The sequence below is a fragment of the Coregonus lavaretus genome (assembly GCF_964263955.1).
Source record: "Coregonus lavaretus genome assembly, chromosome: 21".
NCBI classification, from domain to species: Eukaryota; Metazoa; Chordata; class Actinopteri; order Salmoniformes; family Salmonidae; genus Coregonus; species Coregonus lavaretus.
The window spans coordinates 33,120,927-33,148,877 of NC_140008.1; the positions used below are offsets into that span (position 1 = coordinate 33,120,927).

General features: G+C 47.1%; 1 protein-coding gene across 3 annotated transcripts; it reads right to left on the reverse strand.

Moving 5' to 3' along the window:
* Positions 1-765: 765 nt before the first annotated feature.
* Positions 766-27,907, reverse strand: LOC311149042 (divergent protein kinase domain 1A-like; the record flags this gene model as incomplete). Of its 3 annotated transcripts, none has more annotated exons than XM_084186141.1 (6): positions 27,824-27,907; positions 4,143-4,277; positions 3,817-3,924; positions 2,148-2,324; positions 1,614-1,829; positions 766-1,362 (listed from the first exon to the last, which is right to left on the reverse strand). In XM_084186141.1, exons 1-6 carry the CDS (start codon positions 27,896-27,898, stop codon positions 766-768), a joined length of 1,308 nt encoding a protein of 435 aa, XP_084042267.1. In that variant the 5' UTR covers positions 27,899-27,907. The 3 variants fall into 3 exon arrangements, with proteins under 3 accessions (XP_084042267.1, XP_084042268.1, XP_084042266.1); XM_084186142.1 differs by having other exon boundaries at positions 1,614-1,823; positions 2,142-2,324; positions 27,824-27,882; XM_084186140.1 differs by having other exon boundaries at positions 1,614-1,862; positions 2,121-2,324; positions 3,733-3,924; positions 27,824-27,882.
* Between the last annotated feature and the right edge of the window lie 44 nt (positions 27,908-27,951).

The following is a 27,951-nucleotide window of genomic DNA, read 5'->3' on the forward strand; positions in this document are numbered from 1 at the left end:
ATAGAGCCGAATATATTGATAAAAGTAACCTTGTTCGAGAGAGATTTACATGGTTATTAAAACGTCACGCCAGGGTAAGCCTACACGAAACACAGCCCTTATTTTAAGTGTTTCTAAAATCTCCTATGGGAAAAATGAATGGTGTCAAAACGATTGGAACCATTTCCCTGTTTGACCGCTAGGATTTATGGGTATTATGACTCCTCCACCGTGGGGCTCTATTAGATGGGACTTAGAACATTTATTTTGATTGAGGATTTTCACAATTTTTCTATCACATTGATCATTTTATTTTTGGGACGCTCAATTGATTCTGAGTTCGGGCATATAAAGTTTATATGTGAAAACTATTTCCAAGATGAGTACTTTCAGATTTTCCAAACTCACTCACTTCTTTAAATCATATGTGCTACTCCACAAAGTAGGGGGGAGGTTCTAAGGGTTATACTAGATGGTGATGGACAGAGATCAGCCAATTAAAACGAGCGGTTGTTTCATCCGCTCCTGCCATAGACTTCAAGTCACGTCCAGTTCTGAGGCGCTGTGAAACCAGACGGTTCGACAGAGGCAGCGGTAGTGCTCATATGTGTCCTGATTCTCCACCGTTTCCCAAAGCGTGCATTTAACCACTCCCCGTACTGGATTGTCAATGACGGAAACTCGGTTCCAACCAATGCTTTCAAATACATGACCGGGAGTGTGCTAGTGCACACTTTGGGAGAAGGGTGGAGAGTCGGGACGTACAGTACCTATGTTTTCGCCTCATTAGGAGTCCTTGGTGTGCGATATTTTCTTCCACAACAAGGTCTTCAGGTTGTTCAGTATAAGCGAGTGTTCCATCTCCATCTGTTCCGCCGAGCCCTTCAACGCTATACAAGCATACAGCTGTTTCTCCAGCTCATCCTGAATGTCAGACGGCGCCCCACGCAGGAGGTAGTCCTTCAGCGAGCCGCACGCCTTGGCCAGGTTGGGCCGCGTCACTTCTGGCGTACAGCGGTGCTTGGTGAGGTCACAGGAAGTGCGACAGTCGACCCCGTACAGACAGTCCTCGTCCATGTCGCACCGCCGCTCCCTCATGGCTTCCTGGAAGGTGGCCTCGGGGACGATGTGGTGAGCGTCCATCACTTTCAGGTCGTGGCGGTCGTTGTAGCCGAAGCCGGCTGCACTCACATCACACATGAGGAAAGAGCCAAAGGTGCCGTGGAAGACGTCCTCTACAAGCTCCAGCAGGCCGATGGAGATCTTGGCCTTGCGGGGCCAGGAGGGCGTGAACCACTGGTCCATGCTGCGTCGTACGCCCGCAGGTATCCACAGCTCCACTACCCAGGGCAGGCTGATGCCGTACAAGGGAGCGTAGGGCACCTTCTCCATCACATACAGGTACAGAGAAAGAGGGGTAGAGAGGGAGCGAGAGAGATGGGGGTTGAGAAGGAGGGTGAGGAGAAAGAGGAGAGAGAGAGAGAGCTGTGATGACTTTCATCACATAAATAAGCTCATGATTGGAATCCATTTGTTATGTTTGCTGGTGTTAATTTTTGTGTTGTGTGAGATTCGTTTTTTTTTTATCACAAAAAAGTTATTGAATCCATAAATGGGTGTTCCTATTAGATTACCTTCTCCATCACGTACAGGTCCCCACAGAAGCCCAGCAGCCTGGGGGCATGCTCCCTGTCCTGCAGGACCACCGCTAGCAGGAACTCATTGAGCTGGAGCAGGGCCCACATGGAACGGGCCTCAGGTAGGGAGATGAGGCCGTCTTTGTTGTAGTCGGCCACGAAGAGAACCAGGCTCACCAGGTCTTGAAGGTTGGCCTGTTCACCCACCTTGGTCTGGAGAGGAAGACGAATAAGGGTAAGAGATACCTTCGTAACAGAACTGCATTAATGAACACACTAGCCACTTAAGTCATAACACACTTACAAAGGATGCAATAAGTTACATGAATGTGAATACTGTGACATAACGAAAGTATCAACTTTCGGTTATGAAGCCCTGATTTTGAAGGCAGTATGTATGAATTATGAATGTGTTATAAAGTCCTTATGTTGCTAGCCGTCAAATAAGTGTTGCAGACATGAACCCATTAATAAAGTGGAAAAGCAGGTAGGCTAATGAATCACACTGGGATGAGAGGACAGTACTCTGACCTTGAGGTGGCTGAGGACTATCTCTCTGAACTTCTCCACGGAGGTTCCCTTGGTGGGCTTGTTGAAGTGCGACGCCTCCTTCCTGTGCTCCATCTCAGCTCCCGGGTCATAACGGGGAACCTCCTCCATCTGGCACTTAATCACCCCCTCCAGGTCCCCCCAGCCACCTGAGTACACCTGAGAGAGACACACATAGAGCCACAACACGCTGGTGTTAGTTATCAGACACAGAAACACTGGGTGGATAGCAACGAATATGCAGAAATTCTCATGGAGCACCGTGTTAGCGCTGGTTTTCTTAAAATGATAGTAATTGGGAGATTACATGCACCTGCGTGCTAAAATAAGCTTGATTGCAATGAAATAAGCTTGATTGCAATGAAAATCCCACAAGCATAAACCAGTGATTTAGCTGATCTTACATTGATGGCAGACAGCTGCAACTCTCATTGTCTAGATTCTTTATTACGGCACCCAATTAAATAACAACCTATCAGGAGCATCTGAAACCGTAAGGCTGATGAATGTAAAATACTTATTATAAGAATATAGGAGGCCTATACTTCATTCAAACCTTTCATCTTAAAATGCCAAATGATATATGTGTGCCTTTTGAAATAACTTTATTAGACTACATTTTCATTTGATAAAAGTTATAGATTATATAACCCATCACGACTGACTTGATTTAATTACACAAATATGGACAGTGGAGGGATATTTCCCACCCCTGGTCTTGATAAGAAATGATAATATTTCTTAAAGACAAATTGGAATGAATGGATTACATAAATTGGAAACAAAAAATTAAGAGAGTGCACCAACATGATTTTGTCTTTCATAAAATGTGTAGGATTGCCACAGTAAGGGCCTCCCAAGTGGCGCAGCGGTCTAAGGCCATAGTAGATTTGCCATGGTAAACAAGGAAATTAAATACTTTATTTCAGTTGTACGGAATGATTATCAAATAGATAAATCGACTTTGGGATTAAACTGTTACGATGATAATACCCACCAGAGGGCAAAATTGTCTTGAAAAAATGTTGGTTGCAATGAGGACTCATCTTTGTATCTGTGCCATTATAGCGTATGTGACAGCATGGCCACTGCCAGAGGCAATCTCCATTTTGAAGTAGTCCATTTTTTTCTAAACGATTGGCTGATCCCTCCTGATGAACCGGTTGGACATGACTCCAACAGGGTCACCAGGAGGTATCAGCCAATGAAGTTGGAAGTCCCACCCAGTTGACTACATTAAAATGGTGGAAGCCCTCAATGGCGCTGCCCATGCTAATACCGCCTTTTGGCCACTAGAGGGCTCTATCATTCTCTATGGGACTAAAAGATAACCCCGACATCCGCGTTATGGAGCTGTAAATCGGTGGCCAATGATGGTTGCAATTGGCCCTGTAGGGCTAAACACTAGGGGTGAATCTCAAAAGTCCTTTCTTGATTCCTCGTGTCCTCTCTCCTCACCACCTCTCCAATGTCAGAAGGAAGTGAGGAGATGCTGGTGGATTGGAGGAGAAGGTCCTTGGATGCTCTCCTTCCCTCTCATTTTGGAAAGGAGGCGAGGAGAGAGGACGTGAGAAATCACAGAAAGACGTTTGAGATTTACCATATAACTAGTATCAGCTAGTGCCGGAACAGACATAAAGGCAGATCTGACCTGGTTGTTAGGCTTGGCAGAGAGACACTTCCCCAGGTACAGCGTCTCTTTCTCACACAGGCTGCTGCATGCTGAGCCGTCGATCACTCCTTTCCTGTACTTGTCACACTGAAATAGATAAACACATAGATATGGTGTGGGTTTGTATACTGTAACTAACTAATAGACACACAGAAATAGTGTTTGTTTTGTATAGTAGCTCACAGGATGGTTTCAATACAATATGGAAGCTAACATTGGAAGACTGTATTTGAAGGATTACTTTTTTTAACCAGTAGGTGGCTACATCAATTTACTAATTTAATATAAGGAAATAGAGAACTCACTATGGCATTCTTGCATGCATGTCCACGGCACAGCTCTGAGTAGGATGAGTACTCCACATACACCACCCAGCTACCCACGAAAACTGCCAGCCATGAGAAGAACAGATACTTCATGTGCAGGTAGGAGAATCGGGCCTGAGAGAGGGAGAGCGAGAGAGAAAGAGAGAGAGAGAGAGAGGAGGAAAGAAGGAGAGAGAAGGGGGATGGAGAGCTGTGATGACGTTCATCACATAATAATAAGATCATGATCTGAATACATAAATGGGCGTTCCTATTTGAAGAGTTTGGGTGGTTATCTTATGATAGAACTGAACATGACACAGATACAGTGAGACTGAAGACACGTGTAAACAGCATCTAGATCAGGGGTGCTCAGACTTCTGGGCTTGGTGGGACAAAATATAATCTGAGTGATGGGCTGCGGGCCGAACAAATAGACATGATTCATTTAGAAATATAAAGGGTAAACAATAGCTTTTGAGGGTCTTGAAACAATAGCTTTTCTTTCAAAGTAATCATAAAATTACACTTCAAACATGAATAAAATCGTAGCCATATAACTTGACAGCTAACAACACATTCTGATTACCAGTATTAAAGATATGTTACGTTTTACAATTCTAGCATAGAAACTGCAACCACGTTTCTATGTTCATAAGGCTAATAAGGACTGTTAAATAGTCACCACTAGCCGGCCTCCGCCCAGTACCATGCCCTGAACTATAGTCACTTTTTTCTAGCCAGCTACCACCCGGTACTCAACCCTGCACCTTAGAGACTGCTGCCCTATGTACATAGTCATTGAACACTGGTCACTTTAATAATGTTTACATACTGTTTTACCCACTTCATATGTATACACCTTATTGTAGTCAAGGCTCATCCTATATAACTACTGCTGTAGACACCTTTTCTATTCATTACTGTTGACAAGGTCTATACAAACATTTGGACACACCTACTCTTTCCAGGGTGTTTCGTTATATTTACTATTTTCTACATTGTAGAATAATAGTGAATACATCAAAACTATGAAATAACACATATGGAATCATGTAGCAACCAAAAAAGTGTTAAACAAATCAAAATATATTTTATATTTGAGATTCTTCAAAGTAGCCACCCTTTGCCTTGATGACACCTTTGCACACTCTTGGTATTCTCTCAACCAGCTTCACCTGGAATGCTTTTCCAACAGTCTTGAAGGAGTTCCCATGTCATGCCCTGGCTCTGGGGACACTTGTATGTTGAGCCAGGGTGTGAGTTTCCTTTGGGTATTCTCGTTTTTGGTATATCTATGTTGGCCAGGGTGGCTCCCAATCAGAGACGGCTGTAGCTCGTTGTCTCTGATTGGGAGTCATACTTAGGTAGCCGTTAGGCATTCATTGGGTGTGGTTTCTTGTTCCGTGTTGGTTTGTGAATGTAACCAGGGACGTCACGTTTTCGTTTTGTTGTTTTGTTTGTGTGATCATTCATTAATAAATATGTTCGCATTCCACGCTGCGCCTTGGTCCTCCTCTGTTCCCGACGAACGTGACAGAAGAAACCACCAAGACTGGACCAAGCAGCGTGTCCAGGAGCCATCGCCAGGGAGATCTCTAGCAGATCTCCTTCGCCTCCTCGACTGGGTCAAGCCGGGTGAGGAAGAGAAGGGCTTGACATGGAAGCAGAAGGGCGAAAGGCTGGCGAGGGACATGGAGACCTGGTCCACGGGTAGGAGAGACGCCCAGAATTTTTTTAGGGGGGGGCTAACGCCGTGGACGACGGGCCAGCAGGAGACCGCGGCAGAGCGGCCCAGCGGGTTGGCAGAGGAGGCCGCCAGGTTACGGGGGCCACTGGTTGAAGAGGGGATGGAAGGTGTAGAGGCACGGCGAGAGGTACTGGGGTGTATTACCAGTCCGGTCCGGCCCATTCCAGATCCCTGCATAGGACCAGTGGTGTGTGTCCCCAGTACGGTCCGGCCTGTTCCTGCTCCCCGTACCAGGCCAATGGTGCGCGTCGTCAGCCCGGCTCGGCCCGTTCCTGCTCCCCGCACCAAGTCAGTGGTGCGCTTCGTCAGCCCGGCTCGGCCCGTTCCTGCTCCCCGCACCAAGTCAGTGGTGCGCTTCGTCAGCCCGGCTCGGCCTGTTCCTGCTCCCCGCACCAAGTCAGTGGTGCGCTTCGTCAGCCCGGTCCGGCCCGCTCCTGCTCCCCGCACCAAGTCAGTGGTGCGCTTCGTCAGCCCGGCTTGGCTCGTTCCTGCTCCCCGCACCAAGTCAGTGGTGCGCTTTGTCAGCCCGGTCCGGCCCGCTCCTGCTCCCCGCACCAAGTCAGTGGTGCGCTTCGTCAGCCCGGTTCGGCCCGTTCCTGCTCCCCGCACCAAGTCAGTGGTGCGCTTCGTCAGCCCGGTCCGGCCCGCTCCTGCTCCCCGCACCAAGTCAGGGGTGCGTTTCGTCAGCCCAGCTCGGCCCGTTCCTGCTCCCCACACCAAGCCAGTGGTGTGCGTCGTCAGTCCGGCACAGCCCGTGCCTGGTCCACTGGTGCCTGGTTCAGCACCGGTCAGCTGCTTCACGCCGGACCAGGGGTACTTTGGGGGGTTGGAGAGGGAGTGGGGATCAGGCCCGGAGCCGGATCCGCCGCCAAGGTGGAGTGCCCACCCGGTCCCTCCCCTGTGGTGTTTGGTTGGCGCGGCCGGAGTCCGCGCCTTTAGGGGGGGATACTGTCACGCCCTGGCTCTGGGGACACTTGTATGTTGAGCCAGGGTGTGAGTTTCCTTTGGGTATTCTAGTTTTTGGTATATCTATGTTGGCCAGGGTGGCTCCCAATCAGAGACGGCTGTAGCTCGTTGTCTCTGATTGGGAGTCATACTTAGGTAGCCGTTAGGCATTCATTGGGTGTGGTTTCTTGTTCCGTGTTGGTTTGTGAATGTAACCAGGGACGTCACGTTTTCGTTTTGTTGTTTTGTTCGTGTGATCATTCATTAATAAATATGTTCGCATTCCACGCTGCGCCTTGGTCCTCCTCTGTTCCCGACGAACGTGACATCCCATTTTTGCCCATTCTTCAAGGCAAAACTCCTTCAAGTTGGATGGGTTCTGCTGGTGTACAGCAATCTTTAAGTCATACCACAGATTCTCAATTGGATTGAGGTCTGGGCTTTGACTAGGCCATTCCAATACATTTAAATGTTTCCCTGCTGGAAGGTGAACCTCCGTCCCAGTCTCAAATCTCTGGAAGACTGAAACAGGTTTCCCTCAAGAATTTCCCTGTATTTGGCGCCATCCATCATTCCTTCAATTCTGACCAGTTTCCCAGTCCCTGACGATGAAAAACATCCCCCAAGCATGATGCTGCCACCACCATGCTTCACTGTGGGGATGATGTTCTCTGGGTCAATTTTAGTCTCATCTGACCAGAGTACCTTCTTCCATATGTTTGGGGAGTCCTATGGACAGATACTCCAATCTCCACTGTGGAGCTTTGCAGCTACTTCAGGGTTATCTTTGGTCTCTTTGTTGCCTCTCTGATTAATGCCCTCCTTGCCTGGTCCGTGAGTTTTGGTGGGCGGCCCTCTCTTGGCAGGTTTGTTGTGGTGCCATATTCTTTCAATTTTTTTATAATGGATTAAATGTTGCTCCGTGGGATGTTCAAAGTTTCTGATATTTTTTTATAACCCAACCCTGATCTGTACTTCTCCACAACTTTGTCCCTGACCTGTTTGGAGAGCTCCTTGGTCTTCATGGTGACGCTTGCTTGGTGGTGCCCCTTGCTTAGTGGTGTTGCAGGCTCTAGGGCCTTTCAGAACAGGTGTACAGTGAGGGAAAAAAGTATTTGATCCCCTGCTGATTTTGTACGTTTGCCCACTGACAAAGAAATGACCAGTCTATAATTTTAATGGTAGGTTTATTTGAACAGTGAGAGACAGAATAACAACAACAAAAAATCGAGAAAAACGCATGTCAAAAATGTTATAAATTGATTTGCATTTTAATGAGGGAAATAAGTATTTGACCCCATCTCAATCAGAAAGATTTCTGGCTCCCAGGTGTCTTTTATAAAGGTAACGAGCTGAGATTAGGAGCACACTCTTAAAGGGAGTGCTCCTAATCTCAGCTTGTTACCTGTATAAAAGACACCTGTCCACAGAAGCAATCAATCAATCAGATTCCAAACTCTCCACCATGGCCAAGACCAAAGAGCTCTCCAAGGATGTCAGGGACAAGATTGTAGACCTACACAAGGCTGGAATGGGCTACAAGACCATCGCCAAGCAGCTTGGTGAGAAGGTGACAACAGTTGGTGCGATTATTCGCAAATGGAAGAAACACAAAATAACTGTCATTCTCCCTTGGCCTGGGGCTCCATGCAAGATCTCACCTCGTGGAGTTGCAATGATCATGAGAACGGTGAGGAATCAGCCCAGAACTACACGGGAGGATCTTGTCAATGATCTCAAGGCAGCTGGGACCATAGACACCAAGAAAACAATTGGTAACACACTACGCCGTGAAGGACTGAAATCCTGCAGCTCCCGCAAGGTCCCCCTGCTCAAGAAAGCACATATACAGGCCTGTCTGAAGTTTGCCAATGAACATCTGAATGATTCAGAGGAGAACTGGGTGAAAGTGTTGTGGTCAGATGAGACCAAAATGGAGCTCTTTGGCATCAACTCAACTCGCCGTGTTTGGAGGAGGAGGAATGCTGCCTATGACCCCAAGAACACCATCCCCACCGTCAAACATGGAGGTGGAAACATTATGCTTTGGGGGTGTTTTTCTGCTAAGGGGACAGGACAACTTCACCGCATCAAAGGGACGAGGGACGGGGCCATGTACCGTCAAATCTTGGGTGAGAACCTCCTTCCCTCAGCCAGGGCATTGAAAATGGGTCGAGGATGGGTATTCCAGCATGACAATGACCCAAAACACATGGCCAAGGCAACAAAGGAGTGGCTCAAGAAGAAGCACATTACGGTCCTGGAGTGGCCTAGCCAGTCTCCAGACCTTAATCCCATAGAAAATCTGTGGAGGGAGCTGAAGTTTCGAGTTGCCAAACGTCAGCCTCAAAACCTTAATGACTTGGAGAAGATCTGCAGAGAGGAGTGGGACAAAATCCCTCCTGAGATGTGTGCAAACCTGGTGGCCAACTGCAAGAAACGTCTGACCTCTGTGATTGCCAACAAGGGTTTTGTCACCAAGTACTAAGTCATGTTTTGCAGAAGGGTCAAATACTTATTTCCCTCATTAAAATGCAAATCAATTTATAACATTTTTGACATGCGTTTTTCTGGAATTTTTAGTTGTTATTCTGTCTCTCACTGTTCAAATAAACCTACCATTAAAATTATAGACTGATCATGTCTTTGTCAGTGGGCAAACGTAAAAAATCAGCAGGGGATCAAATACTTATTTCCCTCACTGTATTAAGCTGATTGACATTTGATAAAAAATGGATTGAAATTATTACTATTAAGATTGAAATGTTTATAATAAGATTGACATTTTGATGTTAAACTGATTGAAATGTGATAATAAGAATGATTGAAATGTGGATTTTAAGCTGATTGGATAATAAGATTGATTGAAATGTGGATATTAAGCTGATTGAAATTTCGATAACAAGATTGAAATATGGATAATAAGCTGATTGAAATTTGGATAATAAGAGAATGAAATGTAGCTATAAATAATTGACTGAATGAGAGCTGTCAGGGGACTAGCTCACATGTGAAAGAGGTGAATGAATACCCAAACAGTTCCGTGTGAGCTGAGTTTTTCGATCTGTAATGTTATCTAGGGTTCTGTCCACCAACACCCGTTGGATCTACAGGTAGAGAATAACATGTCTCAGAAATCTAATTCGAGATAACATGTTTCAAAGGATGTCTCGATTAGTAACGAGGATAACATGTTTAGATTACATGTCTCATTAGTAACGAGGATAACATACAGTGGGGAGAACAAGTATTTGATACACTGCCGATTTTGCAGGTTTTCCTACTTACAAAGCATGTAGAGGTCTGTAATTTTTATCATATGTACACTTCAACTGTGAGAGACATAATCTAAAACAAAATTACAGAAAATCAGATTGTATGATTTTTAAGTAATTAATTTGAATTTTATTGCATGACATAAGTATTTGATCACCTACCAACCAGTAAGAATTCCGGCTCTCACAGACCTGTTAGTTTTTCTTTAAGAAGCCCTCTTGTTCTCCACTCATTACCTGTATTAACTGCACCTGTTTGAACTCGTTACCTGTATAAAAGACACCTGTCCACACACTCAATCAAACAGACTCCAACCTCTCCACAATGGCCAAGACCAGAGAGCTGTGTAAGGACATCAGGGATAAAATTGTAGACCTGCACAAGGCTGGGATGGGCTACAGGACAATAGGCAAGCAGCTTGGTGAGAAGGCAAGGTCCCCCTGCTCAAGCCAGCGCATTTCCAGGCCCGTCTGAAGTTTGCCAATGACCATCTGGATGATCCAGAGGAGGAATGGGAGAAGGTCATGTGGTCTGATAAGGCAAAAATAGAGCTTTTTGGTCTAAACTCCACTCGCCGTGTTTGGAGGAAGAAGAAGGATGACTACAACCCCAAGAACACCATCCCAACCGTGAAGCATGGAGGTGGAAACATCATTCTTTGGGGATGCTTTTCTGCAAAGGGGACAGGACGACTGCACCGTATTGAGGGGAGGATGGACATACATGGGCCATGTATCGCGAGATCTTGGCCAACAACCTCCTTCCCTCAGTAAGAGCATTGAAGATGGGTCGTGGCTGGGTCTTCCAGCATGACAACGACCTGAAACACACAGCCAGGGCAACTAAGGAGTGGCTCCGTAAGAAGCATCTCAAGGTCCTGGAGTGGCCTAGCCAGTCTCCAGACCTGAACCCAATAGAAAATCTTTGGAGGGAGCTGAAAGTCCGTATTGCCCAGCGACAGCCCCGAAACCTGAAGGATCTGGAGAAGGTCTGTATGGAGGAGTGGGCCAAAATCCCTGCTGCAGTGTGTGCAAACCTGGTCAAGACCTACAGGAAATGTATGATCTCTGTAATTGCAAACAAAGGTTTCTTTACCAAATATTAAGTTCTGCTTTTCTGATGTATCAAATACTTATGTCATTAATAAAATGCAAATTAATTACTTCAAAATCATACAATGTGATTTTCTGTATTTTTGTTTTAGATTCCGTCTCACAGTTGAAGTGTACCTATGATAAAAATTACAGACCTCTACATGCTTTGTAAGTAGGAAAACTTGCAAAATCGGCAGTGCATCAAATACTTGTTCTCCCCACTGTATCTCTGAGGGTAACATGACTAATTTTTTTGTGATTACATGAGGATAACATGCCTCATCAGTGGAGGTTGATGGTATACCATTATTATGTAGAGAAAATTTGAGATGTATGTGGAGATATGAAAGGAGAAAGTACTATTCCCGAATATGCTGTTAAATAGAACAACTAGTGTAAATATCTAAACCCCTGTATGTATAGAACACTAGTCTAAATTAGGAATTTGTGATGTAACACAAATGTATCATGGATTTTAATCAGAGGCAACAAATAGACCAAAGATAACCCTGAAGGAGCTGCAAAGCTCCACAGCGGAGATTGGAGTATCTGTCCATAGGACCACTTTAAGCTGTACACTCCACAGAGCTGGGCTTTAAGGAAGAGTGGCCTGAAAAAAGCCATTGCTTAAAAAAATAAATAAGCAAACACGTTTGGTGTTCGCCAAAAGGCATGTGGGAGACTCCCCAAACATATGGAAGAAGGTACTCTGGTCAGATTAGACTAAAATTGAGCTTTTTGGCCATCAAGGAAAACGCTATGTCTGGCACAAACCCAACACCTCTCATCACCCCGAGAACACCATCCACACAGTGAAGCATGGTGGTGGCAGCATCATGCTGTGGGGATGTTTGTCATCGGCAGGGACAGGGAAACTGGTCAGAATTGAAGGAATGATGGATGGCGCTAAATACAGGGAAATTCTTGAGGGAAACCTGTTTCAGTCTTCCAGAGATTTGAGATTGGGACGGAGGTTCACCTTCCTGCAGGGAAACATTTAAATGTCTTGAAATGGCCTAGTCAATGCCCAGACCTCAATCCAATTGAAAATATGTGGTATGACTTAAAGATGGCTGTACACCAGCGAAACCCATCCAACTTGAAGGAGCTGGAGCAGTTTTACCTTGGAAAATGGGCAAAATTCCCAGTGGCTACATGTGCCAAGCTTATAGAGACATACCCCAAGAGACTTGTGTCACGGTTTCGGCCGAGGCTGCTCCTCCTCCTTGTTCGGGCAGGCTTCGGCGGTCGTCGTCCCCGGAGTACTAGCTACCACCGTTCGATGTTTCATGTTTGTTTGGTTTTGTCTGTTTGTACACCTGTCCCTTGTTAGTGTTTGATTTGGTTTCCTATTTAGTTATCGTGTGTTGGGTCAGGTGTTATGTGTGATTGGTTATTGTCTAGCTGTTGCTCTCGTTATTACTCTCGTGTTTTGTTGTTTTCGAGAGTCCGCACTGTGTGCGCTATTGTCCTTTTACGCACGTTGTTGTTTGTGCGTAATTTGTATTTTGCCTCCCGGTTGGGTTGGCTGTTCGCCTGTTTGGTGCTGCCTTTATTTTACTAAAGTCTGTTCACGAACGCCCGTGTTTCCTGCGCTTGATTTCCACACCGCATCTACACTCAGCTACTGACAGAATCACACATCCACCCATGGAATCAGCAGGAGCAACCGCGCCAACGGACATCATGGAGGACCGTCTGCGTGGGCAGGAGGACAGGATCAACCAGATCGGTCACGCCCTGGATCGGGTGATGAACACTCTCCACCGATGGGAAAGCAGCGGGGTACCCACGCCCCCACCTACCGGACCATCCCCATCGGTCAATCCTCCTGTCCCCCTTCCGGAACCCAACGGGATTCGGCTCTCGCTCCCGAGGGCGTACGACGGCTCCGCTGCCGGGTGTCAAGGGTTCCTGCTGCAAGTGGAGCTCTACCTCGCCACCGTACACCCGGCGCCCTCGGGACACGAGAGCGTCTCCGCCCTCATCTCCTGTCTCACCGGCAAGGCGTTGGAGTGGGCCAACGCCGAATGGAGGAGAATAGACGCCGCTACTATTACCTACGCGGAGTTCTCCCGCCGCTTCCGTGCCGTGTTTGACCATCCACCAGAAGGGAAGGCGGCGGGGGAGCGTCTATTCTACCTCCGACAGGGGATGAGGAGCGCACAGGATTTTGCTTTGGAGTTCCGGACTCTAGCGGCAGATGCAGGGTGGAATGAGCGGGCCCTCATAGACCACTTCCGCTGCAGCCTCCGGGAGGACGTCCAGAGAGAGTTGGCGTGCAGGGATACCACGTTGTCGTTTGACCAACTGGTCGACATGGCCATTCGGCTGGACACCCTGCTCGCCACCCGTGGACGTCCCGGGTGGGGGTTGCCCATTCCACCTTCCGGCACCTCCGAGCCGAGCCCTATGGAGCTCGGAGGTGCTGGCGCTAGAGAACGGAGGAGTAGGAACCCGAGGGGGGCCGTTCCCTGCACCAACTGTGGCCGTGGAGGGCACACCGCGGCTAGGTGTTGGGGAAGGTTCCCCGGTGGAGGTGAAGGCAGGCCACGCATTGGGGAGTCCTCCCAGGTGAGTAGGCGCCCTACTTACCCAGAGCTTTCTGTCGTTCACATAACCTTGCCTGTTTGTTTTCCACAGGTTGCACCTCGTTCCCAGCATAAGGCGCTAGTAGATTCAGGCGCAGCTGGGAATTTTGTAGATCGCCAGTTCTGTGTAGAGTTAGGGATTCCTCTCCTTCCCGTTGATAAGCCTTTCCCTGTACATGCCCTAGATAGCCGTCCGTTAGGATCTGGGTTAATTAGGGAGGTCACAGCGCCCCTTAGGATGAAGACGCAGGGGGGTCATGAGGAGACGATTCAGCTCTATCTGATTGACTCTCCTGCGTATCCGGTGGTGCTGGGACTTCCCTGGTTGATTACCCATGATCCTACTATTTCGTGGCGAGAGAAAGCTCTTAAAGGGTGGTCTGTTCAGTGTGAGGGGCTATGTCTGGGTGTTTCCATAGGGGCGACCTCGGTGGAGAGTCCAAATCAAATGCCCGCACTGCATATTCCCCCCGAGTATGAGGATTTGACACTGGTGTTTAGTAAGACAAGGGCGGCGCAGCTGCCGCCTCATAGACAGGGGGATTGTGCGATAGATCTCCAGTTAGGAGCAGCACTCCCGCGGAGCCATGTGTATCCCTTGTCTCAAGAGGAGAGGAAGGCGATGGAAACTTACATCGCTGAGTCTCTGAGACAGGGATACATACGGGCCTCCACTTCACCCGCTTCCTCAAGCTTCTTTTTTGTGAAGAAAAAAGATGGAGGTTTGCGCCCGTGTATTGATTACCGCGGTCTCAATCAGATTACGGTGAAGTACAGTTATCCACTTCCTCTGATTGCGACTATGACGGAGTCATTACACGGTGCTCAGTTCTTCACAAAATTGGATCTCAGGAGCGCATATAACTTGGTGCGCATTAGAGAGGGCGATGAATGGAAGACAGCATTTAGCACGACCTCCGGTCATTACGAGTATCTCGTCATGCCATATGGGTTAATGAATGCTCCCTCAGTCTTCCAATCCTTTGTAGATGAGATTTTCCGGGACATGCAGGGGCAGGGAGTAGTCGTGTACATAGACGATATTCTGGTGTACAGTTCTACCCGAGCTGAGCATGTAGCCCTGGTGCGCCGAGTGTTGAGGAGACTGTTGGAGCATGACCTATATGTCAAGGCAGAGAAATGTCTGTTCTTTCAGAAGTCGGTCTCCTTTTTGGGTTATCAGTTGTCTGCGTCAGGGGTGAAGATGGAGGTTGACCGGGTGTCAGCTGTGCGTAATTGGCAAACCCCAACCACTGTGAAAGAGGTGCAACAGTTCTTGGGTTTTGCGAATTATTACCGGAGGTTTATCCGGGGTTTTGGACAGGTGGCAGCTCCCATAACGTCTCTGTTGAAGGGGGATCCGGTGCGCTTGCGGTGGTCAGCTGAGGCGGACAGGGCTTTTGGGAGACTGAAGGACCTGTTTACCTCAGCGCCGGTGTTGGCGCATCCGGATCCCGCTTTACCATTCCAGGTAGAGGTAGACGCGTCCGAGGCCGGTATTGGGGCCGTCCTCTCACAACGGTCTGGCACACCACCTAAGCTCCGCCCCTGTGCTTTTTATTCTAAGAAGCTCAGTCCGGCGGAGCGGAATTATGATGTAGGGGACAGGGAGCTGTTAGCCGTGGTACAGGCCCTAAAGGTGTGGAGGCATTGGCTTGAGGGGGCTTAACACCCTTTCCTCATTTTGACGGACCACCGTAACCTGGAGTACATCCGGGCAGCTAGGAGACTGAATCCTCGCCAGGCCCGCTGGACTATGTTTCTAGCCCGGTTTGTGTTTAAAATCACTTACATCCCTGGGTCCCAGAACGGGAAGGCAGATGCCCTGTCTCGGCGGTATGATACGGAGGAGAGGTCCGTTGAGCCCACTCCCATACTACCAAAGTCTTGTCTGGTGGCACCGGTGGTATGGGAGGTCGATGCAGAGATCGAGCGGCCGTTACGCACCGACCCAAGTCCTCCACAGTGTCCAGTGGGTCGGACGTACGTTCCGCTCGAGGTACGCGATCGCCTCATTTATTGGGCTCATACGTCCCCCTCCTCTGGACATCCAGGTATCGGCCGGACAGTTCACTGCCTTAGCACTAAGTACTGGTGGCCAACGTTAGCCAGGGATGTGAGGGTTTATGTCTCCTCCTGTTCGGTGTGTGCACAGTGTAAGGCACCCAGACATTTGCCCAGGGGTAAGCTACAACCCCTGCCCGTTCCACAACGACCCTGGTCCCACCTCTCGGTGGACTTTGTTACAGACCTTCCCCCCTCACAGGGGAATACTACCATCCTGGTCGTTGTGGATCGGTTCTCGAAGGCCTGTCGTCTCCTTCCCATGCCGGGTCTCCCTACTGCCCTACAGACCGCTGAGGCTCTGTTTACCCATGTCTTCCGGCATTACGGGGTACCCGAGGATATAGTGTCTGATCGAGGCCCCCAGTTCACCTCCAGAGTGTGGAGAGCCTTTATGGAACGGTTGGGGGTTTCGGTGAGCCTTACCTCGGGTTACCACCCGGAGAGTAATGGGCAGGTTGAACGTGTCAACCAGGATGTGGGTAGGTTTCTGAGGTCTTATTGCCAGGGCCGGCCGGAAGAGTGGGCGAGATACGTTCCGTGGGCCGAGATGGCACAGAACTCTCTCCGCCACTCCTCCACCCAACTAACCCCTTTCCAGTGTGTGTTAGGGTACCAGCCGGTTCTGGCACCTTGGCACGAGAGCCAGATCGAGGCCCCTGCGGTGGATGAGTGGGTGCGGCGCTCGGAGGAGACATGGAACGCTGCCCACGTTCATCTGCAGCGGGCCATCCGTCGGCATAAGACGAGCGCCGATCTCCACCGCAGTGAGGGGCCTGTATACGCACCTGGAGATCGAGTCTGGCTCTCGACCAGAAACCTGCCCCTCCGCCTGCCCTGCCGGAAGCTGGGTCGGCGGTTTGTGGGGCCATTCAAAGTCCTGAGGAGGTTGAACGAGGTGTGTTACAGGTTAGAACTGCCTATTGATTACAGAAATATTAACCCCTCGTTCCATGTGTCTCTCCTCAGGCCGGTGGTGGCTGGTCCACTCCAGGACTATGAGATAGAGGAGACTCCTCCGCCCCCGTTGGACATCGAGGGGGCTCCGGCGTACACTGTGAGGTCCATCCTTGATTCGAGACGCTGGATGGGGGGTCTCCAATATCTCGTGGAGTGGGAGGGGTACGGCCCGGAGGAGCGGTGCTGGGTGCCGAGGAGGGACATATTAGACCTGTCCCTGCTGACCGAGTTCCATCGGGGTCATCCTACGCGCCCTGCTCCGCGTCGTCCTGGTCGTCCCCGAGGCCGGGATCGGCGCACGGCTGGAGCCGCGCGTCAAGGGGGGGGTACTGTCACGGTTTCGGCCGAGGCTGCTCCTCCTCCTTGTTCGGGCAGGCTTCGGCGGTCGTCGTCCCCGGAGTACTAGCTACCACCGTTCGATGTTTCATGTTTGTTTGGTTTTGTCTGTTTGTACACCTGTCCCTTGTTAGTGTTTGATTTGGTTTCCTATTTAGTTATCGTGTGTTGGGTCAGGTGTTATGTGTGATTGGTTATTGTCTAGCTGTTGCTCTCGTTATTACTCTCGTGTTTTGTTGTTTTCGAGAGTCCGCACTGTGTGCGCTATTGTCCTTTTACGCACGTTGTTGTTTGTGCGTAATTTGTATTTTGCCTCCCGGTTGGGTTGGCTGTTCGCCTGTTTGGTGCTGCCTTTATTTTACTAAAGTCTGTTCACGAACGCCCGTGTTTCCTGCGCTTGATTTCCACACCGCATCTACACTCAGCTACTGACAACTTGCAGCTGTAATTGCTGCAAAAGGTGGCTCTACAAAGTATTGACTTTGGGGGGGGGGGTGAATAGTTATGCACGCTCGTTTTCTGCTATTTTGTCTTATTTCTTGTTTGTTTCACAAGAAAACAACATATTTTGCATCTACAAAGTGGTAGGCATGTTGTGTAAATCAAATGATACAAACCCCCCAAAAATCAATTTTAATTCCAGGTTGTAAGGCAACAAAATAGGAAAATGCCAAGGGGGGTGAATACTTTCGCAAGCCACTGTACATGATTGTAAGCAAAGGTGAACTGCTGTATGTTTTTTCGCAGCACCTATAATGTGATGTACATTTGACAACTCTATAAGAACTCTGTTATTAGTGATGATGCATAAGACTGGGATTTATATACATTCACAATCCCTTTATCACCCACCCACCCTCTTTAACTGACAGTAAAGATGACTCTTCTTAAATCAATTTAGCCCTTCAATCTGCCTCCAACTCTCTCTCTCTAATCTAATCTCTCTCTCTATTCAATCAATCAATCAATCAATTTTATTTTATATAGCCCTTCGTACATCAGCTGATATCTCGAAGTGCTGTACAGAAACCCAGCCTAAAACCCCAAACAGCTAGTAATGCAGGTGTAGAAGCACGGTGGCTAGGAAAAACTCCCTAGAAAGGCCAAACCTAGGAAGAAACCTAGAGAGGAACCAGGCTATGAGGGGTGGCCAGTCCTCTTCTGGCTGTGCCGGGTGGAGATTATAACAGAACCATGCTAAGATGTTCAAAAATGTTCATAAGTGACAAGCATGGTCAAATAATAATCAGGAATAAATCTCAGTTGGCTTTTCATAGCCGATCATTAAGAGTTGAAAACAGCAGGTCTGGGACAGGTAGGGGTTCCATAACCGCAGGCAGAACAGTTGAAACTGGAATAGCAGCAAGGCCAGGCGGACTGGGGACAGCAAGGAGTCACCACGGCCGGTAGTCCCGACGTATGGTCCTAGGGCTCAGGTCTCTCAGTTGGCTTTTCATAGCCGATCATTAAGAGTTGAAAACAGCAGGTCTGGGACAGGTAGGGGTTTCGTAACCGCAGGCAGAACAGTTGAAACTGGAATAGCAGCAAGGCCAGGCGGACTGGGGACAGCAAGGTGTCAGCATGCCCGGTAGTCCTGACGTATGGTCCTAGGGCTCAGGTTCTCAGAGAGAAAGAGAGAACGAGAGAATTAGAGAGAGCATACTTAAATTCACACAGGACACTGGATAAGACAGGAGAAGTACTCCAGGTATAACCAACTAACCCCAGCCCCCCGACACATAAACTACTGCAGCATAAATACTGGAGGCTGAGACAGGAGCGGTCCGGAGACACTGTGGCCCCATCCGAAGAAACCCCCGGACAGGGCCAAACAGGAAGGATATAACCTCACCCACTCTGCCAAAGCACAGCCCCCGCACCACTAGAGGGATATCCTCAACCACCAACTTACAATCCTGAGACAAGGCCGAGTATAGCCCACAGAGGTCTCCACCACAGCACAAACCAAGGGGGGGCGCCAACCCAGACAGGAAGATCACGTCAGTAACTCAACCCACTCAAGTGACGCACCCCTCCTAGGGACGGCATGAAAGAGCACCAGCAAGCCAGTGACTCAGCCCCTGTAACAGGGTTAGAGGCAGAGAACCCCAGTGGAGAGAGGGGAACCGGCCTGGCAGAGACAGCAAGGGCTGTTCGTTGCTCCAGAGCCTTTCCGTTCACCTTCACACTCCTGGGCCAGACTACACTCAATCATAAGACCTACTGAAGAGATAAGTCTTCAGTAAAGACTTAAAGGTCGAGACCGAGTCTGCGTCTCTCACATGGGTAGGCAAACTGTTCCATAAAAATGGAGATCTATAGGAGAAAGCCCTGCCTCCCGCTGTTTGCTTAGAAATTCTAGGGACAATTAGGAGGCCTGCGTCTTGTGACCGTAGCGTACGTATTGGTATGTACGGCAGGACCAACTCGGAAAGATAGGTAGGAGCAAGCCCATGTAACGCTTTATAGGTTAACAGTAAAACCTTGAAATCAGCCCTTGCCTTAACAGGAAGCCAGTGTAGGGAAGCTAGCACTGGAGTAATATGATCAAATTTCTTGGTTCTAGTCAGGATTCTAGCAGCCGTATTTAGCACTAACTGAAGTTTATTTAGTGCTTTATCCGGGTAGCCGGAAAGTAGAGCATTGCAGTAGTCTAACCTAGAAGTAACAAATGCATGGATTAATTTTTCTGCATCATTTTTGGACAGAAAATTTCTGATTTTTGCAATGTTACGTAGATGGAAAAAAGCTGTCCTTGAAACAGTCTTGATATGTTCGTCAAAAGAGAGATCAGGGTCAAGAGTAACGCCGAGGTCCTTCACAGTTTTATTTGAGACGACTTTACAACCATCAAGATGAATTGTCAGATTTAACAGAAGATCTCTTTGTTTCTTGGGACCTAGAACAAGCATCTCTGTTTTGTCCGAGTTTAAAAGTAGAAAGTTTTCAGCCATCCACTTCCTTATGTCTGAAACACAGGCTTCTAGCGAGGGCAATTTTGGGGCTTCACCATGTTTCATTGAAATGTACAGCTGTGTGTCATCCGCATAGCAGTGAAAGTTAACATTATGTTTTCGAATAACATCCCCAAGAGGTAAAATATATAGTGAAAACAATAGTGGTCCTAAAACGGAACCTTGAGGAACACCGAAATGTACAGTTGATTTGTCGGAGGACAGACCATTCACAGAGACAAACTGATATCTTTCCGACAGGTAAGATCTAAACCAGGCCAGAACTTGTCCGTGTAGACCAATTTGGGTTTCCAGTCTCTCCAAAAGAATGTGGTGATCGATGGTGTCAAAGGCAGCACTAAGGTCTAGTAGCACGAGGACAGATGCAGAGCCTCGGTCTGACGCCATTAAAAGGTCATTTACCACCTTCACAAGTGCAGTCTCAGTGCTATGATGGGGTCTAAAACCAGACTGAAGCATTTCGTATACATTGTTTGTCTTCAGAAAGGCAGTGAGTTGCTGCGCAACAGCTTTTTCTAAAATTTTTGAGAGGAATGGAAGATTCGATATAGGCCGATAGTTTTTTATATTTTCCGGGTCAAGGTTTGGCTTTTTCAAGAGAGGCTTTATCACTGCCACTTTTAGTGAGTTTGGTACACATCCGGTGGATAGAGAGCTGTTTATTATGTTCAACATAGGAGGGCCAAGCACAGGAAGCAGCTCCTTCAGCAGTTTAGTAGGAATAGGATCCAGTATGCAGCTTGAAGGTTTAGAGGCCATGATTATTTTCATCATTGTGTCAAGAGATATAGTACTAAAACACTTAAGTGTCTCTCCCGATCCCAGGCCCTCGCAGAGCTGTGCAGATCCAGGACAGCTAAGCCCTGGAGGAATACGCAGATTCAAAGAGGAGTCCGTAATTTGCTTTCTAATGGTCATGATCTTTTCCTCAAAGAAGTTCATGAATTTATTACTGCTGAAGTGAAAGCCATCCTCTCTTGGGGAATGCTGCTTTTTAGTTAGCTTTGCAACAGTATCAAAAAGAAATTTTGGATTGTTCTTATTTTCCTCGATTAAGTTGGAAAAGTAGGATGATCGAGCAGCAGTGAGGGCTCTTCGGTACTGCACGGTACTGTCTTTCCAAGCTAGTCGGAAGACTTCCAGTTTGGTGTGGCGCCATTTCCGTTCCAATTTCCTGGAAGCTTGCTTCAAAGCTCGGGTATTTTCTGTATACCAGGGAGCTAGTTTCTTATGACAAATGTTTTTCGTTTTTAGGGGTGCAACTGCATCTAGGGTATTGCGCAAGGTTAAATTGAGTTCCTCAGTTAAGTGGTTAACTGATTTTTGTCCTCTGACGTCCTTGGGTAGGCAGAAGGAGTCTGGAAGGGCATCAAGGAATTTTTGTGTTGTCTGAGAATTTATAGCACGACTTTTGATGCTCCTTGGTTGGGGTCTGAGCAGATTATTTGTTGCGATTGCAAACGTAATAAAATGGTGGTCCGATAGTCCAGGATTTTGTGGAAAAACATTAAGATCTACAACATTTATTCCATGGGACAAAACTAGGTCCAGAGTATGACTGTGGCAGTGAGTAGGTCCAGAGACATGTTGGACAAAACCCACTGAGTCGATGATGGCTCCGAAAGACTTTTGGAGTGGGTCTGTGGACTTCTCCATGTGAATATTAAAATCACCAAAAATTAGAATATGATCTGCTATGACTACAAGGTCTGATAGGAATTCAGGAAACTCAGAGAGGAATGCTGTATATGGCCCAGGAGGCCTGTAAACAGTAGCTATAAAAAGTGATTGAGTAGGCTGCATAGATTTCATGACTAGAAGCTCAAAAGACGAAAACGCCATTTTTTTTTTTGTAAATTGAAATTTGCTATCGTAAATGTTAGCAACACCTCCGCCTTTGCGGGATGCACGGGGAATATGGTCACTAGTGTAACCAGGAGGTGAGGCCTCATTTAACACAGCAAATTCATCAGGCTTAAGCCATGTTTCAGTCAGGCCAATCACATCAAGATTATGATCAGTGATTAGTTCATTGACTATGACTGCCTTTGAAGTGAGGGATCTAACATTAAGTAACCCTATTTTGAGATGTGAGGTATCACGATCTCTTTCAATAATGGCAGGAATGGAGGAGGTCTTTATCCTAATAAGATTGCTAGGGCGAACACCGTCATGTTTAGTTTTGCCCAACCTAGGTCGAGGCACAGACACAGTCTCAATGGGTATGGCTGAGCTGACTACACTGACTGTGCTATTGGCAGACTCCACTAAGCTGGCAGGTTGGCTAACAGCCTGCTGCCTGGCCTGCACCCTATTTCACTGTGGGGCTAGAGGAGTTAGAGCCCTATCTATGTTGGTAGATAAGATGAGAGCACCCCTCCAGCTAGGATGGAGTCCGTCACTCCTTAGCAGGTCAGGCTTGGTCCTGTTTGTGGGTGAGTCCCAGAAAGAGGGCCAATTATCTACAAATTCTATCTTTTGGGAGGGGCAGAAAACAGTTTTCAACCAGCGATTGAGTGCTGAGACTCTGCTGTAGAGCTCGTCACTCCCCCTAACTGGGAGGGGGCCAGAGACAATTACTCGATGCCGACACAACTTTCTAGCTGATTTACACGCTGAAGCTATGTTGCACTTGGTGACCTCTGACTGTTTCATCCTAACATCGTTGGTGCCGACGTGGATAACAATATCTCTATACTCTCTACACTCGCCAGTTTTAGCTTTAGCCAGCACCATCTTTAGATTAGCCTTAACGTCGGTAGCCCTGCCCCCTGGGCACTCTTACTGTAATGTCAGTCCATCACTCTCTTCCTCCTCCTCTTTTGTCTGGTGGAGCACTTTGTCATATCACAGTGTTGAGAGCTGTGGAGTCTATATTGCTTCTGACTAGTCACAAGTCACTGCTCTATTGTGACTGCAGGCCCAGAGCAACATATTTTTAGCATATACTGGTCTTAGTTTCCTCTCTCACCACAGCCCAGTGTGTGTGCTCTCATTGTGCCTTTCGCTGCAGTCCTAGACCTGGTCAGTGGACCGAGCAGCGAGAGGTAAATACAGTGGCATCAATGGATGCCCTTTTCCTCTGTGCATGCAGGTTTTTCCATATATACTGCTGTGAAGAGTTGGTGCTTTACAGATCAAAGTGTTTCCCCAGCCATAGGCCTTGATATTACACCAACAATATTCAGCAGCACCTCAACAGCGCTCCACAGGACCGACAGCTGCTCAGAATGTCAATTACAACAGCATGGTGAGTACAATACTCTACTATTCTACATTCAGGCTGATCTCTTCCTCTGCCTCACAGAGAACCAGATACACTTGACTTGGGAAGTGTCCCACAAAATAGGTTTAGTACCAGGCTGCCAGCATAATCTTTAGCTTTCCTTGTACTTTCCCTGTAGCATTCCCTGGTCAAGTAATCTGAAGACCTGATACATTTCACTTTGGAAGTATGCCAACAAATATGTTTAGCGTGAGCATAATCTGTACGTGTAATATTCCAGTTTTTTTTTTACAAACCTAGGCTGAGAGAAAACTGCTACAAAGCAGCAGTAACCACACAATGTACTGTGTTTCATATTGATTCTTGCGTGGGTATGTGATGTAAATTTAATCCAACTGCAAAGCCATTATATGGATAACACTCTGAAGGAAAACAAATATGTGGTTGACCTTTAAAAATCAATACTTTGAGGGCTTTCATTTCAACTATGTGATGATGCATTTCTCTCTCCTATACAGGATCCCATAGGCTGCTAGTGGGGAAAGAGCGAGGGTGCATCCCAAATGGCTCTCTATTCCCTTGTATTGTGCATTAACTGCCCTATTGTTCCTGGTCAAAATAAGTGCACTTTATAGGGAGTAGGGTGCCATTTGGGATGCTGCTTGTCCACTAAATACTGACATCACATTGGGCCTTGGGGTTTATTTCCTTAGTTAAAACTGCACTGAAGTGTAATTAATTATATGTCTGAAACATGCTAGAGATACCAACAGGTCAATAGACACATTGAGACCACTGGTGCGCTGGGATTATAGTCTAACTAACCCTAACCACAGTCCAGCCTTTACAGTGGACACTGAGTAGAGGTCCAGATATTGTGTTCAAGCAACTGAAGGATGCCCAACAAATACATAGACAGAGCACTTGTTATTTGTGACCGGAAACTGCTCTTTGGCATCCAAATACTTAGGAAGAGAAGATAGAAGTGGATCAAGAGCGGAGAACATTTCTACACTGACACTTGGTTTTGCACCCCTGCTCACCACTCATCCATTATTCATGATCATAAAGCTATCTTCTCTAATGGGCTCTCTTTCTAGCTGTGAAGAGAGAGAGAAAGAGTGAGAGTGAGAGTGAGAGAGAGACACACACAGAGAGAGAGAGAGATATGAACAGGGAGAGGACGGCTGGGGATAGAGAAGAGAGGGGATGAGGGATGGAGAGGGAGTAAGAGAGTCAATTAACAGTTCGTGTCACACGTTAGGCAAATGCTAAAGTTTTCCATGTTCTAGATGGGGAACATGCTCTCTCTCTCTCCTCTCTCTCATCTCTTCCTCTCTCTCTCTCTCCCTCTTCTCTCTTCTCTCCTCTCTCTCTCTTCTCTCTCTCTCTCTCTCTCTCTCTCTCTCTCTCTCTCTCTCTCTCTCTCTCTCTCTCTCTCTCTCTCTCTCTCTCTCTCTCTCTCTCTCTCTCTCTCTCTCTCTCTCTCTCTCTCTCTCTCTCTCTCTCTCTCTCTCTCTCTCTCTCTCTCTCTCTCTCTCTCTCTCGGCAGCAGTAGCTCATCTGTCCCAAATGGCACACTATTCCCTACATAGTGCACTATTTTGACCAGGGTCCATAGAGCTGCACTATATAGGGGATATGGTATCATTTGGGAATCACACAGTCTCTGTGTGCACGGTGCAGGCTCTGGGAGATGTAACACTCTCTCTGTCTGTGCTGTGTTGTGTGTAGGAGCTAGGCTCTGCCTGGGTGATCTGACTCATCGCAGTCCCAGCACGAGTCAGACAGCAGGCATTAAGAAAGACCCCATCACCCCCTCCTGGATGAGGACACACCCCCATCCCCACACTGATTCAACACTGCTGTTCACTTTTCACTTACATACTGGGTAGTTGGTTCAACAGTCTCCTCACATTCATGCATGCAATAAAATACACACTAGCTCTCTCTTCATCTCTCACGCAGGCACGCACACTCCTCTTGTGTCACAGTACAAAGTGACATGTCAATAGCATTTCCTACTGACTTCTGAATACTAACCAGCAAAATGTTGCATCTTAAGTAATATTGATTTCTTTAGGCTCCCACCAAGTCCTCTGGGACAAGCTTGGACCTCAGACAGTGTATTGGTTTGTGAACAAATGCTGATAGAGTCATGCACTGCAGAGAACGGAAAGAAGAGGAGATTGAGAGATGGGAGCACACAGGTGTTCCCCTGAGGAGAGAGAGCTGTGGAAAGATTAGACGTGACAGACAGCTCTTCCTTAAACCTCCCCACATCTCTTTGAGTTCAACTGCAATTGAAGAACTGACTAAAATGTAGGTAACCCAAATTCTTCCAAAAACATACAATTTAGCATTTTGAACCATTTGGGCCACAAGGGTATATCAGACCTGGTTCTCTGTCTTACTCCATAGGGACAAAACTGGTGGGTGGGCAATGGGCATCTGTCGTTTTATTTCCTAATAGCCGCACAAAAATAGAGCAGTGCCTGATCCCACGTTCACACTGTGTCAGATAGGTGACAAATCATATTTATATATGTAGCCAGCGCTACGTGTTTGGTGATATCAACTTGCCATTTGGGATGCCGGCTATGAGTCATTCCCAGAGTCTAACTCTGGGCGTAAAGGACTCAAGGAGTATTGGATATCAGATCTGGATGACTGAGCACAGTAAATTGGAGCCAGCATGGCAGGATTACCCCTGTCTCCTGGCAGACAGACAGGCTCCATGGAGCAGTTTTAGGAATACTTGGCTGGACCACAGAGCTCTCCACACCCTGGCAACCATGGCCTTCCACAAGGTGTAGCCTATGTGGAGATGAAATGTAGGATGACGGCGATAACTTCAGCGGCATGCAGTGCAATGTCTGATACTATTATGAGGAGTAAGTCAGACAACAGACCCAACCATAGACAATCATCATTTTAATGCTAAGGATTTGTTGAATGATTTGTAATCTCTCGTGGCCGTTTACACAAGATTTTGGTTCTGTGTTGCCGAGATTAAATTATTTGTGCCTTTCTTGTAGATTCTGTAGGCTACTGGGGAGTGCAGTTTTTAAACAGTGCAGTGCATAGATAAACATAATCACAAGGAATCCAAATATCCTAGTAAGAATGCAGAACGTCTGCTTGGGGTTTTATATATACGTTTGTATGAAAATAGCTTTTTCTACGGAGTTACCAACCGGCGCGTGAAGCTGTTCCAGTCAATCTATGCCCTCATTAGGAAGAAGCAGAATGGCCTAGAAAACGGTCCGTGGCAGATGCACACACGCCGCAAGCACGCACACACAGTGGTGTGAAGCAAAAGGATCAAAACAAATGCAGATCAGAGTGGGACTCCTAGCTGAACAGCTCAACAGACAGATAAGATGATAAAACCAGGGTTTTCTTTTCAGGCTATGGAATAAAATACCAGGGTGCTATTTAACAGAAATACATTGATCACTGGGGGAAAATAACTACAAACATTAACCATATCTAAATAAACAAAATAAAGCTTGGGCTCTGTAATTTACAGAAAACACCACCTGCCTTGTAAAGGTTGGATCTCCTGCATGGTCTCCAGTAAACTTGGAATGCTGAGAAAAATGTGCCTACATTTGGGGGAAAGGTAAGGGAAATCCCAAAATATGTAAATTAGTCATGATTCTTAGCTTGCTTGTACAGTTAAGAGCGTCTACTGAATTTGTCTAGGATTGTAAAAATGTCCAAACCATTGACCAGTTATTATAGGCCTGTAGTACAGCAAGTTGGCCTAATACTCATATTGTGTGTGTACCAAATGGCACCCTATTCCCTATAATGAAATACTTTTGACCAGAGCCCTATGGGCCCTGATCAAAGTATAGGGCTCTGGTCAAAGTAGTGCACTATAAAGGGAATGGTCTTGAATATAACATAAAGACAATGTTTTGATGGGAAGTAAATATGATAGAGAGCAGCACAAGGAGCTCATACTCGGACAAACCTAAGATTGTAAAATATATTTTTAGCTAGAAGACCCTGCGATTGAATGCAGTGCTCTCATTCAAGGGAGAAAAAAATACCTTGTGTGTCCTGTCCTGTGTGAAAACTGGATGATCAGCCCTGTTGCTACAGCAACGGCAAGTACCCTACTGAATTGGACCAATGACTGCTGCTCTTGGGCATCACAAAGCATTAAGTGCTGTATTGCAAATATGATCAATGATGATACTTAATTAAAAGGAAACACTTGTATCAGATGCAACAGCCACACGAGAATTAATGATGGCAATGACAATAATAGAAGCCCCAAATTATAGGCTACCAAATATGTAAATATTGCAAAAGAATGTATATGCAATTGTGTCCAAAAGAGACATATAATGTTCAGTGCCATACTGTATCATGAATAAATCAACTGTCCAATAGTGAATAGGTGATAGTCCGACCAAGAGAAGGTGTAGGAAAGATTTTCCATTGGCTTACCTGTATGTAGATAGGCTTCCTCAGCCAGACCCATGAAAACAGACCTCTTGCCATGGCAAATAGAGAACATCTCATAACACTAACCTGCCGGAGGAGCAAGAAAACCCCATAAGAAGTGAAAAGATGTA